Source organism: Lactuca saligna, chromosome 7 (assembly GCF_052625555.1).
Source record: "Lactuca saligna cultivar CGN05327 chromosome 7, ASM5262555v1, whole genome shotgun sequence".
Lineage (NCBI taxonomy): Eukaryota > Viridiplantae > Streptophyta > Magnoliopsida > Asterales > Asteraceae > Lactuca > Lactuca saligna.
Genome location: NC_136423.1, coordinates 23,178,023 through 23,195,684, shown reverse-complemented (window position 1 = coordinate 23,195,684; position 17,662 = coordinate 23,178,023). Strand labels below are relative to the sequence as shown.

General features: G+C 31.7%; 1 protein-coding gene and 1 long non-coding RNA gene across 2 annotated transcripts; one reads left to right on the top strand and one right to left on the bottom strand.

The window, feature by feature from the left end:
- Positions 1-11,811: 11,811 nt before the first annotated feature.
- On the top strand, positions 11,812-13,069 carry LOC145006283 (uncharacterized). The gene is made up of 2 exons (XM_078965375.1): positions 11,812-12,034; positions 12,117-13,069. Exons 1-2 carry the CDS (start codon positions 11,860-11,862, stop codon positions 12,893-12,895), a joined length of 954 nt encoding a protein of 317 aa, XP_078821501.1. The 5' UTR covers positions 11,812-11,859; the 3' UTR covers positions 12,896-13,069.
- A 123-nt stretch (positions 13,070-13,192) lies between these two features.
- On the bottom strand, positions 13,193-17,117 carry LOC145004111 (uncharacterized). The gene is made up of 3 exons (XR_013662272.1): positions 16,804-17,117; positions 13,641-13,856; positions 13,193-13,562 (listed from the first exon to the last, which is right to left on the bottom strand). It is a non-coding gene; the product is annotated as an uncharacterized LOC145004111 (long non-coding RNA).
- Positions 17,118-17,662: the final 545 nt, after the last annotated feature.

The following is a 17,662-nucleotide window of genomic DNA, read 5'->3' as shown; positions in this document are numbered from 1 at the left end:
AATGAACTGACCAGGTCGGGTCTTGGATATTTAATATTTGGTTGGGGCATTGGGCCTAATAAAAAAATTAAGTTAATTTGGGCTGATATTAAATAAAAGTATAAAACTAAGCAGTTAGTGGGCCGAAGAGCATACAATATGCAGGCTAGGCCTGCTATAGAACTGGTGGATTGGATTTGAGTTTGAATTCTTTTAGTAAGTATATGTTTAATCGGAGATTATTATTATTTTTTTTTCAACTTAATCCTGTAGACCTTTGAGATTATTCGTATTAGAAATTGATGTTTTGTTGTTATTATTGGGATTTTTAAACGTTTTTAAAGTTATTAAAACTCATGAATCTATTATGTTTATATAAAAAGAAACATAAACACAAACCTCAAATGGTGGAACATGTAATATTTCCAAATTTGTTGTTAAAGAATGCGATATATTTTTTATTATCAATGTATAAGCGTTATTGTGTTATACATAGATACATACATGTTGAGGTGGTTGGTATGCTTGGTGAGTTGAGATACAACGAGACACACTCTTCTGACCATGCAATCTTGCAATAAATACACCATAAATGTGATTGATGTGCATGTAACAAATTTGACAAAACATGGGCCATGCGATATTACTTTACACTCAAGGGAGGATCTAGGGTGCATCCACAATTGGACCCCTTTGAAAGTACGTTCTACCTTATATTTTACTAAAACAGGCGATGTTGATGATATAACCCTTTTTGACACTATGTTTTACTGAAATACCTCATAGTGGCACTTAGGTAGGGTTAATGTCATAAATGACAATCAATTATACACAGTTTGCTTACAACAAGTCACAATTTTATTATTATTATTATTATTATTATCTTTCATTGGGATAGATTTCAACCAGCTAAACTAATATAGAATCATACATGGTGTCTACTGTAAGATTCGATATAAAAGAAATTATTCATTTAGGTTTACCAAATGTGGACACTGTGGCATCCAATATTACATAATTATCCGATTGTAATGCACTGTAATAGTGTAACGGGAACTAGAAAAAAGTTTAGTAACCTATTGAATACATTCAAACGATTACTGACCTAAAGCGCAAATTTTGTTTTATTGATTGTCATTTTATCTTATTAACTCTTTTATACATCATGAACCCGAGTTATATTTCGTTCTTGATCAAACACTACTGTAAGAAGTGTTGATGAGATAGAATGTGTACTCAATGAGTACACATTCAACTCGTTCTCTAGACTTTTAGTAAGGCTAAGTAGATAGCTTAAAATGACCTTTTATCACGTTGTTAAATCATTTCTATATGGGAAATTGAGTAATCTAACCCTTATAAACGATCATTTTAAAAAAAGTAACCAACATTTTTTTGGTAAAATGACCACTTGCTCCGGAACATAGCATTCCAGAGTTGTGGTCTCTGTTTCGAAGTACCTATTCCGGAGTTCCTACTCCGAAGTATAACCTCAGTCTTTTTTTTGTCTCCTATATATATATATATATATATATATATATATATATATATATATATATATATATATATATATATATATATATATATATATATATATATATATATATATATATGGTTAGAAAATATGTGATTGTTATGTATCCAAGCTTATATATAGAACCTTTTAAACTATGTAGTTTTAATCCATATATATTCAAGCTAATCATGATATTTTTCTGTACGTTTCTTCCTTAATCACGTGACTACTAAACCGATCGAATTTATGTTCTTTTTCTTCAATATGTCTAAGAACTTAAAGCATTAAAAGTCATGAACATTATTCAACCCTACTAAATTTTAACAAATTTTAAAGGAAAAGTAATAGAATAAAAATAAAAGAATAACATACAAACTCAATCGAGGTATTCACAAATCATTGGATATAATTTTTTAATTGAATGACCAAACATTTGAGTTATATTCATTAAAAAAATATTGGTTTTTTACTTTTTCAATAAACTTCGATGCTTTTTACAATAAAAAGATATATAATTGATCGTTGTCATTCCATAATTGAACTCAATTCAATGGTATTCTATTAAAACAAAATTTAAAGAAAATAAATTTGGATTTGTTTTGTTTAAAACTAAGTCATTTAAAAAGTTTATACCTAAGCTTATGTACATAAAAGCCACACATTCACGTATATTGTGTGTGTATGTGTATGTGTGTGTCCATATGTACTTAGAACCTTACATTCAACCAAGTAATTCAAAATTATCTCTTATAAAAGTGTTTCAAAATGAGTTTCTTAGAGAGTCAGCATGAAGAAACCTTTAAGAACCTGTCTTTTTACCTTCACCACCTTAGGCAAATTAACTCACATACTTACACTCACATCAAAACTGATTTGATGGATCGTTTCGAAACTTGTTTTGTGGCTATTGGATGGGTGGTATGTTTGTTTTTTTGCACTTTTCTATTGTTTCTTTAAAATATATAATGTTTTACATCTAAATAAATTCGCTTTTATTCCTAAAAAAATACAGGTCCATGCATTCACAGACTGCTTTTTGTCTATCATCTTCATAGGTAGTGTCCCTCTTAGAGAGAAGTACTTAAAACAATGTTTGTAGCGGTTGCTATCAATGGGAACAACAAGATCATCCACATAGCATTTGGTCTAGCCGTGGAAAATAATCTCTACTATTGTACATGGTTCGTTATAAGGTTAAGAGAAGCTCTGAGACATGGTAGGGAAGTATCGTTCATGATAAATATGGACGATGTCATTAGTTCTTGCATATAGCATTTATTCCCTAATTCTTATCATGGGTATACTTCTAAAAGTGTGTTCAAGTATATGCACACAAGAGACGTCTCTGGCATAACATTACAATTTTTTCTCTTGATAACATCCAACTCATATATTGTGTCTGGTTTTGAAGAAAACTTCTGTCAGCTGACCCTGATGCTCGTGAAATGCTTGCCAACATCGGTAATGAGAAATTGGCAAGATCATATTTCTCTAATATCTTTTGGAATGTGGTCAACAATGATGTTCTCCAATTTTTTTGTATGATTGGTAAATCAACGCAATGTACCGATAATAATATTTACCAAGGCAATTTATGACTACATTCAACGGACTTTTGATGAACGCAAATTAATGGCAGTTAAAATACCGGGTGAAATATTAATTTATTTAAATACTTGTACAAGGACCTTATTTGATCATATTTACTTTGCAGTGAGTTTGACTACCTTACTCACTTTGTATGTTGAAATGGTGTTTCATAAAACGATGCAAAAGTCTATTCGGTGGCAAGCAACAAAGACCTCGCCAGAGATCCCGTCTCTACTCTCGTCCGACATTTATTGAGTTTTTATTTTAAAAAAAACTTGTGTTGTTGATATGAACTGTTGTACATGCTCATGTGGGAAATGGCGCAATCTTTTTATAGCTTGTGGTCATGCTATTGCGGCACCACGTCATTTTAACATCCATGAATTACCCGATATGGTTCAGATATGTCACCGGGCTGATGTGTTTTATACTGCCTACCAGACACAAACCGTGCACCCTCTTCCCCCCTCCATCAAAATGGGAAAGATTAGACCCTTTGATTGTAGTTTTATTGCCAATGTAATTGTAATTAATTATGTTTGTAATTGATTTCTAGTGTGTAATGAAAAATATTATTATTGCTCTAATATTTGTTATATATTACATAGATAGAAAAAATATAATTTACAAGTACCATAGTAATACTAACAAACAACCAAACATTACCTATTAAAAATATTAATAAGCGTTACAAAAGGAAAACTTAGTTGATGAACATAAAACTTAAAACTTGTACACAAAGATTCCAAAAAAGAAAATCTAACTACAAATTAACGCTATCTTCAAGTGCATATTTTGGGTTTCAAGTTTCTTCTTCGATTGAAATAAGTTACTAACTATCAACAAATTATTGTCTTTTGTTTTGTCAATCCAACATATAAACTTAAACTATGGTTACTGAAAATTTAAGATCAAACACATGACGTATATTGTGTTAGTTAATATTAATCTAAGAATAAATAATAAAAGGATAACCCACATACCTCTTTAGGACAAACATTAAAAAGTCTTCCAAGGTTATTTCTAGTCGTTGATGTCCTTATAATACCCTCAGAGCCATAATTGCAGTATGTCATTTCTTTGGATTATGAGAAATGGATTTTTAGTAGTAAATTTAACAAGGTAAAGAGTTTGGATGCTTGAATTCCTTTATATAATGACATTTACTAGGGTTATGGTTCCTGACACTATTCTGGAAACACATTCCGGAGCGACATTTCGAATTTGATATTTCAGACCTTAATTTCGGAACAGTAACTGTCCTATATTCCTGACATATGTGTAGCCATTCCGAACATTAAAATTCATTGATTCCTGACACATGTATAGTTATTCTGAATAGTAAATGTCATAAATTCCTGACAGTATTTCGGACCCTCATTCCGGATCCATATTTTGAACCATCTATTTCGAACAATTGTTCCGAACATTACTTTTGTACGTAATTGTCATAGATTCCTGAAATATGTGTAGTCATTTCCCAAAAGTAAAATTCATATATTCCTGACACTATGGGTAGTCATTCCGAACAGTAAATGTCCGATTTGGCGGACCAACTCGGCAAGTCTGGTCAACCAAAGAGTTGACCTGACCAAGGTTTGACCTTGACTTTGACTTGGATTCAAGCTGACCCTTGTAGGGGTCGTGAGTACAAATTGATAACTTAGCAAGAGGAGTCGAGGAGAGCCGACTCTCACACCGAGGACAGTTCAAACACTACACGACTTAGAGGTGAATTTCCTTTTAGTATGGGTGGGTTTACGGCCACAATGTCGAACCACCAGCAAAGGCGCTGCGTAAATGGTTGTCTTTGTGATAATAATCTGGGATTGATGTGCGATATGATTACTATGCTTGATGTGATGATTGTATCTGATATGCTTGTTGCGCTTGATATGTATTAGTAATAGCAGGGGTGGAATAGTCCCCGGATACCGGTTGAAATATACCGAATGGGAGGTTAGCTCCCAGTTACCGATTAAAAGATACCGAATGGGAAGGTAGTTCCCAGTTACCAGTTGAAAGATACCGAATGGGAGGGTAGCTACTAGTTACCGGTTGAAAGATACTGAAGCGGAGGGTAGTTCCCAGTTACCGGTTGAAAGATACCGATGATTATGCATTATTTGGTATGGGTATGATGGGGGAACTCACTAAGCTTTGTGCTTACAGTTTCAGTTTTGGTTTCAGGTACCTCTTCGTCTAAGGGGAAGGAGCCGACGGTGTAGCAACGCATCACACACATATGGTTTCCGTATGGAGATTTTTGGGACCGTACTATGATTTTTATTACTTTTGATGATATGGTTTTCAGACATGTTGTTATGTTTATTTTCTTTTTTTTAAATTGATATGGCATTGACAATGTTTGGTAAATTATGTTATGAATCTCATAATTAAAAATGAAATTTTAGGCCTTGAAAATTGGGTTGTTACAGACACACAAAGATCACTAAACAATGGCTCACAAGCTCACATATGCATTAGGGTTTATGAAACTAGGGTTTGGGACTTGGAGGTTGGAAATGAGGCCAACAAGTGGGGATTAGGATGCTTAAATAGGTGTAAAACCCCGAAATTACACCACGTTCCCGAGTTCAACTTAATGAGAGAAAGGAAAATAAATTGATGAAAGTGAGGAAAATAAAAGAAATTAGTGTTCGTAGGTTTCATTAAAGGAAATAAGTGGGAGGAAGTGGAAGGAAATGGAATGATCACTTTCCCCCTAACTTTCCTTTCGATTTGGACGGATTTAGAGAGAGAGAGAGAGAGAACAAAATGTTTAACTTTCATTTCACTTCTCTCCGACTCGGGAACACGAAAGATAAATTTATTTTCCTTTATTTTCTCTTCTTTTCTTTTTCTTTGCTAAAACTCGGGAATGAGGCCTTAGAGTTTCATCCTGACAGCTTTACTCGTCGAGTAGGTGACTTAAAATCTCGCGACCATTCTGGTTTCTATTCGACGAGTCTGGGGCTCCCAACTCGTCGAGTAGCTCTACAAAAGTGAATAAATTATAATTAAATTTGTACCAGGAACCAGAAGTTGCATTACATTTATGGCCAATAACTGGGAAACTACATCCGATGCAAACTAGCTATGTCTACATGATTTTCAAACAGTTTCATGTAGGTCTCAATTAGTTTGAAACCATTATCAATCAATTCGACTCGATCTTCTATTGTTGGGGTTGTCTTACGTGTTTCTTCGATGATATCCATTGTGTTCACAAATTATCGTATATCTTCAGACATGGTAATGAAAAGCATTTGCATGTTATTCAATGTTATTGTTTTCCTATGGTCCTCAATCGGTGAAAGCGGTAATCGGATTTCCAGTATTACCATTCGTTGTTTAGCACGTTGATAATCACGAATCATTTCTAATGCAATCCTATCAACGATACGTCATTGCTCGTCTTCAAGACGTGGTATGACATACTCTATAGACAACTCATCATCATCGTTTCGAATCACTAGATGTTGGAGACTGAAAATAGAATATACCTAAATTATATTAATATACTATTTAAAAACCAATGTGCATAAAAGTATTTAATAATAACAAACAAAAAAACACATAATTGCAACTAGTTTATCATAATAGGTTTGTTTGCATTTGCTCAAGTGTCATCTTTCGGAATCCTATCTACTTTCAATTTAATTTTTAACACCCTTTCTGGTTTTTTTTTTTTTTTTTTTTTTTTTTTTTTTTTTTTTTGGGTTCCTTTATTGGTTTTTTTTTTTATCTTATTTTGAAACTCAGCATCTTCGTTTTTTATCTTTGAAAACATGCCTTCCCTCCCTTCCTTATCGACATTAGTTGTATCCCATATCTCCCCGTATCGTATTTAACTAGACTCAGTTCGGAGGTCTTCGTCAACATGTTACGAAGCTCCAGTCTGACGGTCAACTTGATGCGGGAGGATTCCATTAGTTATGTATCAACGTTCCAACAAAAATACTTGTATGCATCAAAAACATTTTAATATATTACCGTAAAAATAAATTGTAATTATAAAATTATTGTTTTTCAATTTTACATTTATCGAACGCAATTCCGAAAGCTCCTATAAATGGAATAAAACTTCGTCATCCGTAAAACCGATTTTTTTTAACAATATCCACATTTACTCATCTTTGGACTAACATGAATTATTAAACAATGCTTAGAAAAAAAAGTATATATTATAGTTATTCTGGATGATCATTCTCGAATAGATCATCCGGTTCTAGACCACATCCATCGTGTTCTTGACTTACATTACTATTCTAGAACTCCTACAATACCTAATTGCAGACTAAAACGACCGATCAGAAACACATTACAAAGTATACTTACATGACATTCATACAAGTACAACTAGAAAAAAAGGATAATCCGGATGTATTCCAGACAATTATGGAATACGTAAATTGTTTTAGAAAATCAAATGCAAAATAACTTAAATTGTAGAGCTTACTTGGTTTGAGGAATTCATGCTCAAACTTTGGTGCGAAATGCGGGTAGACCATGCTTTAGATATGCTAATTTCGGAACGGATTTTTTGTGTGTGGGACCCATATATATATATATATATATATATATATATATATATATATATATATATAGACACACACACACACACCATTGGGCTACGTTTTTCGGTTTTGGAATGACCCATCCCGGAGCAAAGGTCAGTTTTCCAAAAAAAAAAACTTGGTTATATTTATAAAAAAAAAAAGGAAAAAACTCAAAAAAATAGTTAGATCATTCAAATTTTGTTTTATTTATTGTCATTGTATCATATTAACTTTAGTATATATTATGGACCCAAGTTATATTTTGTTCTTGATACAACCCTATTCAAAGAGATGTTGATGAGATAGAATCTGTACTCATTCTCTAGACTTTTATGAGTATTAAGTAGATTGTTCAAATTAACCTTTTATTATGTTGTTAAATCATTTTTATATTGTCAATATGTATGAATCCATGACTTACTCTTGGATTTAAAAAACAATATAATGATATATAAAAATATTTAACGTCGGTTGCAGCTATAAAGGAAAGAAAAAGACCTAGGGTCCGAGGATTGCAACATCGAAGAGTCGGACCACATGGATATAGTAAATACTATACTTCTTTATGTTGGACTTATCTTGTGTGATGTTCAAGTGGACACTCGTATTTAGTTATAACAATAATGATGATAGATCATGTTCCTAAAGGAGTTACTTCATAGGCCATCATATTTAATCATAACACGAACATATATAGAGAACTTAATCGGTTTTAGCCATTCAATTATGATTTTTTATGATTATATGATATATAAAAATGGGAAGTGATTCGTACACAACAGTTTTTTGCCATACACAACAATTTATGTATTATAGAGTTGTACAATACAACTTTTTAAAGCACAAATTGTTGTGTACGGAAAAAAAATATTGTGTACGAATCAGTTCCCTATAAAAATAGTTTAGAGGTAAACCAATATATGTTTAGTAGTCAAATCAACAAAATGATAAATATACAGGTTTGTTATGGTTTGTTATGATTTTATGTATTTTGTTATTACATATAAAAAAGTGAATAATTAAGATTATGTTTGAGGGACCAATTGAAGATAATGGTTTAAAAAATATTAATTATTAATCGATAAAAAATAATATTGGATAAAACTAACTAATAATTAGCTAAATATGTAATTTGACATAAAAAGATATGTAGAATATTAAGTTTTTATATAAATAGCAAATGATACATTTTGGATAATTAAAAAACTCAGACAAATTTATTGAAATGTTAGCAAAAACAATTAAAAAAACTAGCTTATAAGCTATTTTTAATTAATAAAACATGATAATCTATAAAAAAAAAATTAAAAAGTAAACTAACTTATGGTATGTGCAAGATTTTTTTTTAGAACTTTATTATAATTCAAAATAAACCACTAAACATTTGAATGAAGAAACCATTTATCTACCAACATTTAGGAAAACTTTTATATTCTGTTTAGACAAAATTGCAAAAATGGTCCCTATGTTTGGCAAAATTATGCGACTTTGGTCCAAAACGATACTTTGATGCACCACTGGTTCAAAATTGCATTTTTCCATTGTTTTTGGTCCCTCCCATTCACTTCCGTCCATATACTCCGTTACATGCAATAAAGACCAGGGTATTTTCGTCTTTCCACCTCCATATCATCGATTACCGCCATATTGAATGATATACACAGTTAATGACCCTTCACTCTACTCTACGCACCAAACCCAACTTGTTGATCGAAAACCCTAATCATTCATTGAAATCTTGCATTTGATCATCAACCGCAATCGTAAGTTTGAATCCACGAGTATGGTCCAAATGTGGGAAATCAGGCCAAGAAATCAGTGTTTTGATGCAATCCGAATTTACGGTAACGTACTCTGTTTCTTACATATTTCTTTGAAACAAAAAAAAAAATCTTTTACAATTCATATAAAGTATTGTTTTTTTGGTTTGGTTCATGATTTTTACAGAAGGATATCCCACGATGTTCACTATTGAGCTCCATCATGGAGGGAGGTTCACAAAATTCCCAGGGATAAGCTACATTGAAGGAAAATTAGACCACATTGACTTGGTAGACATGGATGAGTTCTCTGTGCATGAGTTGGACGAGGTGATGCTGAAGCTTCGTTATGATGTACCACCAGTCATTTACTACCAATATCAATTGCCAAATGGAGATTTGGAGTTTGGTCTTAGAGCTCTAGGGAATGATATTGATGTACTTAGTCTTGCACAGTACATTGAACATCATAAGATCATCAAGGTATACACTGAACATAATGAAACTAAGTTACTTACATACTTTATGTCTCCAAGAGTTAAACCTAGGGTCATAATTGAGGAAATAGCAGATGATGTGCCCACTGCAACTGTTGGTGATCAAGATGTCCCAAATCTTGAATTGTGTTTAGTAAGATATGAGACACCCGAATACAATTCAAATAAGAGATTGAGGTTAGTTGATGGGATTCAATCATGTAGTAAGAAATTGTGTTTCAACTTGGAACACACTGCAACTGTTGGTGATCAAGATGCACATGTTGAAATTGGTAATGAAGGTGCAAATATTAGTGAGCAAGGTGCAACTGTTAGTGGTCAAGATACACATGTTGAAATTGGTAATGAAGGAGCAAATGTTAGTGATCAAGGTGCAGCTGTTGGTGATCAAGATACAGGAGTTCATGATCAAGGTGCAAATGTTGGTGACCAAGAAGTAAATACAAGAGAATTTGATACCTTTGATGACCTACCATTTCAATTTGAAGACTGTGATCCTTTCTTTGATCAATATACTTTTAATGATGGTAATGATCAGAGTATGGGTGTTGGTGCAAAACTTGGCACAGGACTAGGGGAAGTTCAATTTGAAAGTGAGGGAGTTTGTAAAGGACTTGGTGAAGGAGGTAGTGAAGGGGGTAGTGAAGGGAGTGAGGAAGACAATGACTTTCTTGAAGATGAAGAAAACTATGTAAGTGATATTGAGGTGGACATGAGTGATTTCTATATGAATGTTGATCTAGATGTTGAATATGTTGACAGAGGAAAAGGTGTTGAGACTGCAAATGAAGTTGTTGACAGAAGATGTTGAAGATGTTGAAGTAATTGATAATGATGAATGGGACTCATTAGGTGAAGATAGTGATGATGAAAGAAAGAAAGCAATATTAAAACAGATGGTGAAGGAGAAGAAGTGCTCTCTTGGTGAAGTCCATACAGTTACTTTTCAAGTGGTTCAAAAGTATAAAAGTAAAAAGGAAATTAAGGACAAAGTCAACAAACTTGCCATTGAGACTAGAAGGAATCTTAGCTTCAAGAAAAACGACAAAACAAGGCTTAGGGTTGTGTGTAAAGGTAATGTACCTAATGTAAATGCAAGTGGGGTAGGTAAGGGCAATAAATTAAATTGTTCTTGGTCAATGCAGACTTCACGGTCAAAAGATAGTGATTATTGGTATGTGAAAACTTTACTGGACAAACATACTTGTGTTCAAACTAGAAAACTTAGGGCTTGCACTGCGAAGTATATATCTGCAGAAATCTTAGACATGGTCGAGTCTAACCCTACAGTACCCCTTCGAAGCATTCAAGAGCAAGTTCAGAAGAGGCTTCAAGTTGGTGTGTCCATACACAAAGTACAGAGAGCAAAAGCAACAGCTACAAAGCAAGTGAGTGGTGACTACACAAAGCAATACGAGGTGTTAAGAGATTATCTTATGGAACTACAAGCAACTAATGTGGGTACAACTGTGAAGCTTGAGGTTGTTAATGAGCCTAACAGTACTAGAGAAACAAGGCAGTTTAAAAGGGTGTATATTTGCTTAGGGGCATTAAAGAAAGGGTTTAAAGCAGGTTTAAGAGATATTCTAGGACTAGATGGTGCTTTTATGAAAGGACCCTTTCCAGGCCAAGTACTCACAGCAGTTGGATTGGATTCAAACAACGGCATATACCCACTTGCATATGCCATTGTTGAGACTGAAAATATGAGTAGCTGGAAATGGTTTCTAGAATGCTTGGGAGATGACTTAGAGTTGTACTCAAATTCTAACTTTACTTTCATGAGTGATAGACAAAAGGTACTATTTTCTTCTTTTTGTATTACTATAGTTTATTTGTATATGATTGTTGCAATGATTATGTGAAATAATCCTTTACAGGGACTCTTACCTGCTATTGCACAACTATACCCACAGGCTGAGCATCGATTCTGTCTAAGACATATTTATGAGAACATGAGGAAAAAATGGAAAACAAAAGAGTATAAAGATCACTTATGGCAGTGTGCAATAGCAACCACAGTACCAGAATTTGAACACTACATGAATGAACTTAACAAGTTTGATAAGGATGCTTTTGAGTGGTTGAAGAAAATCCCCCCTCACCATTGGGCCAGAAGCCACTTTTCAGGTTACATTCCCTAACTTAGGTGAAGCTTTACTAGTGCTCATTGTATATGGTTTAGTTCATATAATTTTCTTGTTTAATACAGGCAGAGCAGGATCAGATATATTGCTCAACAATTTATGTGAGGTTTTCAACAGTAAGCTTATTCATGGTAGGAATAAGCCCATCATAAGTTGTCTTGAGTACATCAGGCAGTACCTTATGAAGAGGATTTGCAATGTGAAGAAAGTGATGTCCAAATCTCCAGGTCCACTCACTCCAACAGCATCAAAGTTACTTGAGAGAAATAGGGAAGCTTCAGTCCAATATAGAGCTAGATGGAATGGGACTGCAAAGTATGAAGTTTATGGTCCTTGGCATGACCAGCATGTGGTTGACATGACAAATATGTCATGTACATGTAGAAGGTGGGAATTGAATGGGATTCCATGCAGGCATGCCATAGCTACAATACATGAAATGGCTGATAGTGGAGACAAAGTTGGGGAGCTTTACACTTATGTCAACAAAGTGTATTGGCTTCAAACATGGAATGAAGCTTACTCTTACACTGTGGACCCTATAAAGGGTAGAGCCATGTGGCCAAAAAGTAACTATCCATTTCAATTAACACCACCACCACATCACAATCAACCTGGGAGACCTAAGACCAAGAGAAAGAAAAGTGCAGATGAAAAATATGATAAACAGATGCAAAATCATGGTGCAGGTGAACCTGAAAAACTTACCAGAAAGTTTGTTAGTGTTAGGTGTGGGAAATGCAACAATAGGGGTCATAACTCAAGGACGTGCAAGGGTCAAGGTGGGAATGCAGGAAGAAATGAAGGAGGGAATGCAGGAAGCAGTCAAGGAGGGAATGCATGATGCAGTCAAGGAGGGAATGGAGGAAGCAGTCAATGCAAGAATTAGTGTATTTTGTTTAAAAACTTATCTTTTGGTTTAGCACAACTTTTGTGCATTTGGATGTAATGGTTTAAAACTAGTTTGTTGTAATGGTTTTATTTTGGTCTTTTAGCCCTTTTGGTCATGAAACTAATGTCAACCTTTTGTCATTGTTGAAGAATGATGTTTATGGTTTATAACAACTGTTGGTTGTCATGTTTATGGAACACATTTTTGGTTATAAGAACTGTTTTCTGAAACAACAAATAAACATTAACATTCGGTGATAACTGCAATACATTTTCATTATATCCTTGAAAAGGTTACAAATTTCTGAAGTTGTCCAAAATAACCCTAAACTGATATTACATTATCAAATACCAAAAACTACCACATTCCCTTGTTACAATTTCATAAGACAAAAAACACCCAAAAATTACATGCAACTACAGGGGTCCCTAATTGCTTATTACTAAATGAAAAGCACCCAAACCACCACAAATAGTAACCAACTTGCAAACAAACACATCTTCAATCTTGCCACTTGATAGTTTACATTGTTGATATTCCTCAATAATCCGGGTATTATCAACATAGATCGTGCACACATGGGAGGATCAATCCATCCTAAGAATCGGCATCTGGAACCCTTCACATAAAAAAATAAACCCTAAACATGAGGGTGATTTTCCAAAATGAGGGTAAAATAGCAAAATCAAACACTTACCTTTTGAGGGCAGGAAAGAAACCTCCGACCAGGGTTTGCTGATGTCCAGGAGGTGCGAACCACCGCTTCCATACCACAGAAACACATCACCATTTTAATTTTTGATCTCTAAGAAATTGTGAACACAGAGTAGGAAGAGTATGAAGCTCGTGAAGTTGAAGAAGGAAGAGTGATGTAGCTCTGCTTTTATTTTAAATAAGGTTGCAAAAAAGATCCCTGTATGTGGAAAGACGAAAATACCCCGGTCTTTATTGCATGTAACGGAGTATATGGACGGAAGTGAATGGGAGGGACCAAAAACAATGGAAAAATGCAATTTTGAACCAGTGGTGCATCAAAGTATCGTTTTGGACCAAAGTCGCATAATTTTGCCAAACACAGGGACCATTTTTGCAAAAAACTCTTCTGTTTATATGCAGAAAAGTGTTACATTTTTAGTTATCTTTTACATTTAGTATTGTTCACTATCTGGTTAAAACCGAATTGTCTAATCAGGCAATTTGATTTGACATATTTGGTTCAGATATTCAGATATTTGGATTGGTTTTAAACTAAACCCAATTATTGTTTTGGATTTTGGATTGTTTTTTGTTTATATAAGAACAAAATAGTCCAAAAAATTAAACAACTTATTATTTATTTTTAGTATATTTTTAATCATTTATATATATATTTATATATATATATATATATATATATATATATATATATATATATATATATATAGGGTTAGGTTCATTTGAGACCACCTATATTTTGTGAGACCGTGAGACGCATTTTTTTATTTTTTTTATTTTTTTTTATTTTTTTTATTTTTTTTAGTTAATTCATGTTCCGAAAATAATATTTAAAAAAAGAATTTTTTGATTTTTTCATTTATTTTGCATTTTAAAATTATTTTTAGAATATGTACAGTATAATATTCTATTTAGAATATTTCACGTATTTTTCAAAAAAAATAGAATTTTATTTATTTATTTTTTATTTTTTTTAGTTAATTCAAGTTCCGAAAATAAAATTTAAAAAAAGAATTTTTAGATTTTTCCATTTATTTTTCATTTTAAAATTATTTTTTACAATATGTCAGTGTAATATTCTATTTAGAATATTTCACGTATTTTTCAAAAAAAAAAAAAAACGGAATTTTTTATATTTTTTTTATTTTTTTAATATTTTTTTTATATTTTTTTTAGTTAATTCAAGTTCCGAAAATAATATTTAAAAAAAGAATTTTTGGATTTTTCCATTTAATTTGCATTTTAAAATTATTTTTAGATTTGGTCTCACGGTCTCATAAAATTATATATATATATTGAAGGACAGCTTAGGATTGAATCATCGGATCCCCATTCTCTCATTTAGCTTTATAAATTTACTAAATTTTTTTTTCTAATTATTAAAAACTTTTATCCAATATAATATATTAATATGTACTTCTTATTAAAAGTTTTGTTGTGAATAAAATATTAAACTATATTCAAATTTTCTTAATAGTTGTTTATAAATTATAATTCGTAATTAAAATGTTTTTTTAGTTAATTTTTTAGAGTTGACTAATATTTAAGTTATATATTTTTTAAATGTCTCGCCTCTTAAAAAAGGATCCAACCAATTTGTAATTTGGTTGAATCGGATCGAATTTGAATTACTCTGATTCATGTTTTAAGAACCGAAATCTATTTGGATTTACTTAATCGGATCGGATCGGATCAAACTGATCTATCCAAACGAACACCCATATTCACATTAACCCAAATATACGGTTTTTTAAAGAAATTATCAGTTGTTTTGAGACTTTTTGGTTTTTAGGTTAACATAAAAACAAAAATAAATAATGTTGTCTCTTATCTAAGATAAAACTGAAGAAATATGTAATTTAGTCAATGACCATTTACTTAAACAAAAATAAGTGATATTGTTTTTTTGTTTGTTAACCTAAAAACGAATAAGATAAATGTCATGTCAGAAAACAAATTAATAACTTTAAAAAAAACGTATATTTAGGTAAATCTGAAAGATAACTGAAAATTTAATGGTTTTTCTGTATATAAACAAAATATAAGAGTTTTTTTTTTTTTTTTTTGGATGATGATAGATAAATGGTTGTGTTTTAATGTAAAAAAAAATAATAATATTAATAATAATAAATTATATATTTCTTTAACTCTTTAATATCCAACACTTCGTGTTTTGGTATATTCCATAAAAATTTCAATATTGCTAATCTTGGAAAGTTCAGAAATATAACTATTCTTGTTGTCATCATCACAAAATAAAATGTCATGAGTTTTTGGGGCAAAGTACACTAATGTACTCGTATGTTTATCATTTTAGCGATATTCCTATTTAGTTATTTCCTTAGTAGCCCTTAAATCATTATAGCCATTAAGTTACTATCGAAATAAAGAAATAATAATTCAAGGTCTAATTGCTGAAAATATGTTGTGTTCTTTTGTATTTTTTTTTTTTTTCGAAAATTCAAGACCTGTAAGTAGGAGAGATGGTTTTTTTTCTTTAAAAAACCAGAAAAGCAATATAATGCTTTAATTATAATACAAAATAATAATAATAATAATAATAATAATAATAATAATAATAATAACTAGATCGATAGAAGAAAAATACAAAGTGTTTTCATGTATTTTATGTATTTTACCTTATTTGAACTTTTAAAAAGACCAAGTAAAATACTTTCTTGAAACCATGAGTCTAGTAAAATATCACAATTTTCATGGATTGAAAGGAAGTGTGATTTGGTTTAGCATATTAACATAAGAAATTATTGTTACATAAGAAAGTTAGAAGCAAATATCTTATTAAAAACTAGCTTATCAAAAATTATTTAGTTAAGTCAATAGACATTTTCTTATCTAATCTCATCTACACTTAAAAGTGTTTTTACAAACACCTTAAAGAATCAAATATTTCATTAACATTGTATTTTTTTGTCAACTAAAAATCAAGAAACAAATGGAAAAAAAAAAAGCAAGATAAGGCTTATGAAATCAATAAGGGTTATTCCATATATATACCATAAAAATGGCAAAAGAAGACTTTAAAAATAACAAGTTTATTTTAGTTCATAACAAAACCATATCATCATGGATCCATTTATAGAGGTTAGAATAAAATAAAACCAACCATAGGATGTTTTAGAGATAACCTTTAAAGCCTTTGAACCCACTTGGTTTTAAGGTGTTGATGAAGATAGCAAAAGATCAAAGTGTATGATCTTCTCTCCAAGTATCCACCATCAAAAGTAAGAAACCTGGAATGTTGGTTCCTTTTTGTATTTTTGAGCGTCTTAAAGCCTTTAAGTGCTCAACTCAAATAATCACTAAAGGGAACAACTCAAGAGGTCTTCTAACCCACCAAACTAACTTCAAAAGAGAGAGAGAGGATAAGGAGAAGACAGAGTTTTGGCCATGTGCCTCAAGAGAAGAAATGAGACCAAAAACTTGCACATTTTTCATTCATAAGACACTTTTATATAGTCCATGAAAGGTAAGACTTAACCATTAAAATAATCTAAAGTAATTGTAGCCTTTAGAAGCATGAGAGACAAAAGGTGAAAGGTTGACAAGCAACCTCTTATAAATTTACCAACTTTCGGCCATGCCACCTTTTATAAGAAAGATTCTTTATTTTTTTATAAATTCAAAGTTTATATAAACTTTGTCTTTAGGTAAAAGACAAAAGAATCTTACTAGTCTAAAATGTTGTGCATGACTTTTAATTCATACAATATGAAATAATAACTAGTTATACTCTCTTAAAATTATTATTTTCATACGAAAGCATTGAAGTTTCAAATTTGTTCAAAAAATATCATTTAAGTATTACATGTTCAAAAAATACCATCAAACTAAGATATATGTTCAAAAAACAACAACGAAGTACATGTTCTGTTTAAAAAATATCATCTCTATGGTTTGAGGTAGTCACATGTTTAGTCCCTAAACTTTTTTGCTTAACTTGGACGATCCCTAGTGTTTCTATTTATTTTGCATTTGGACCCCGAT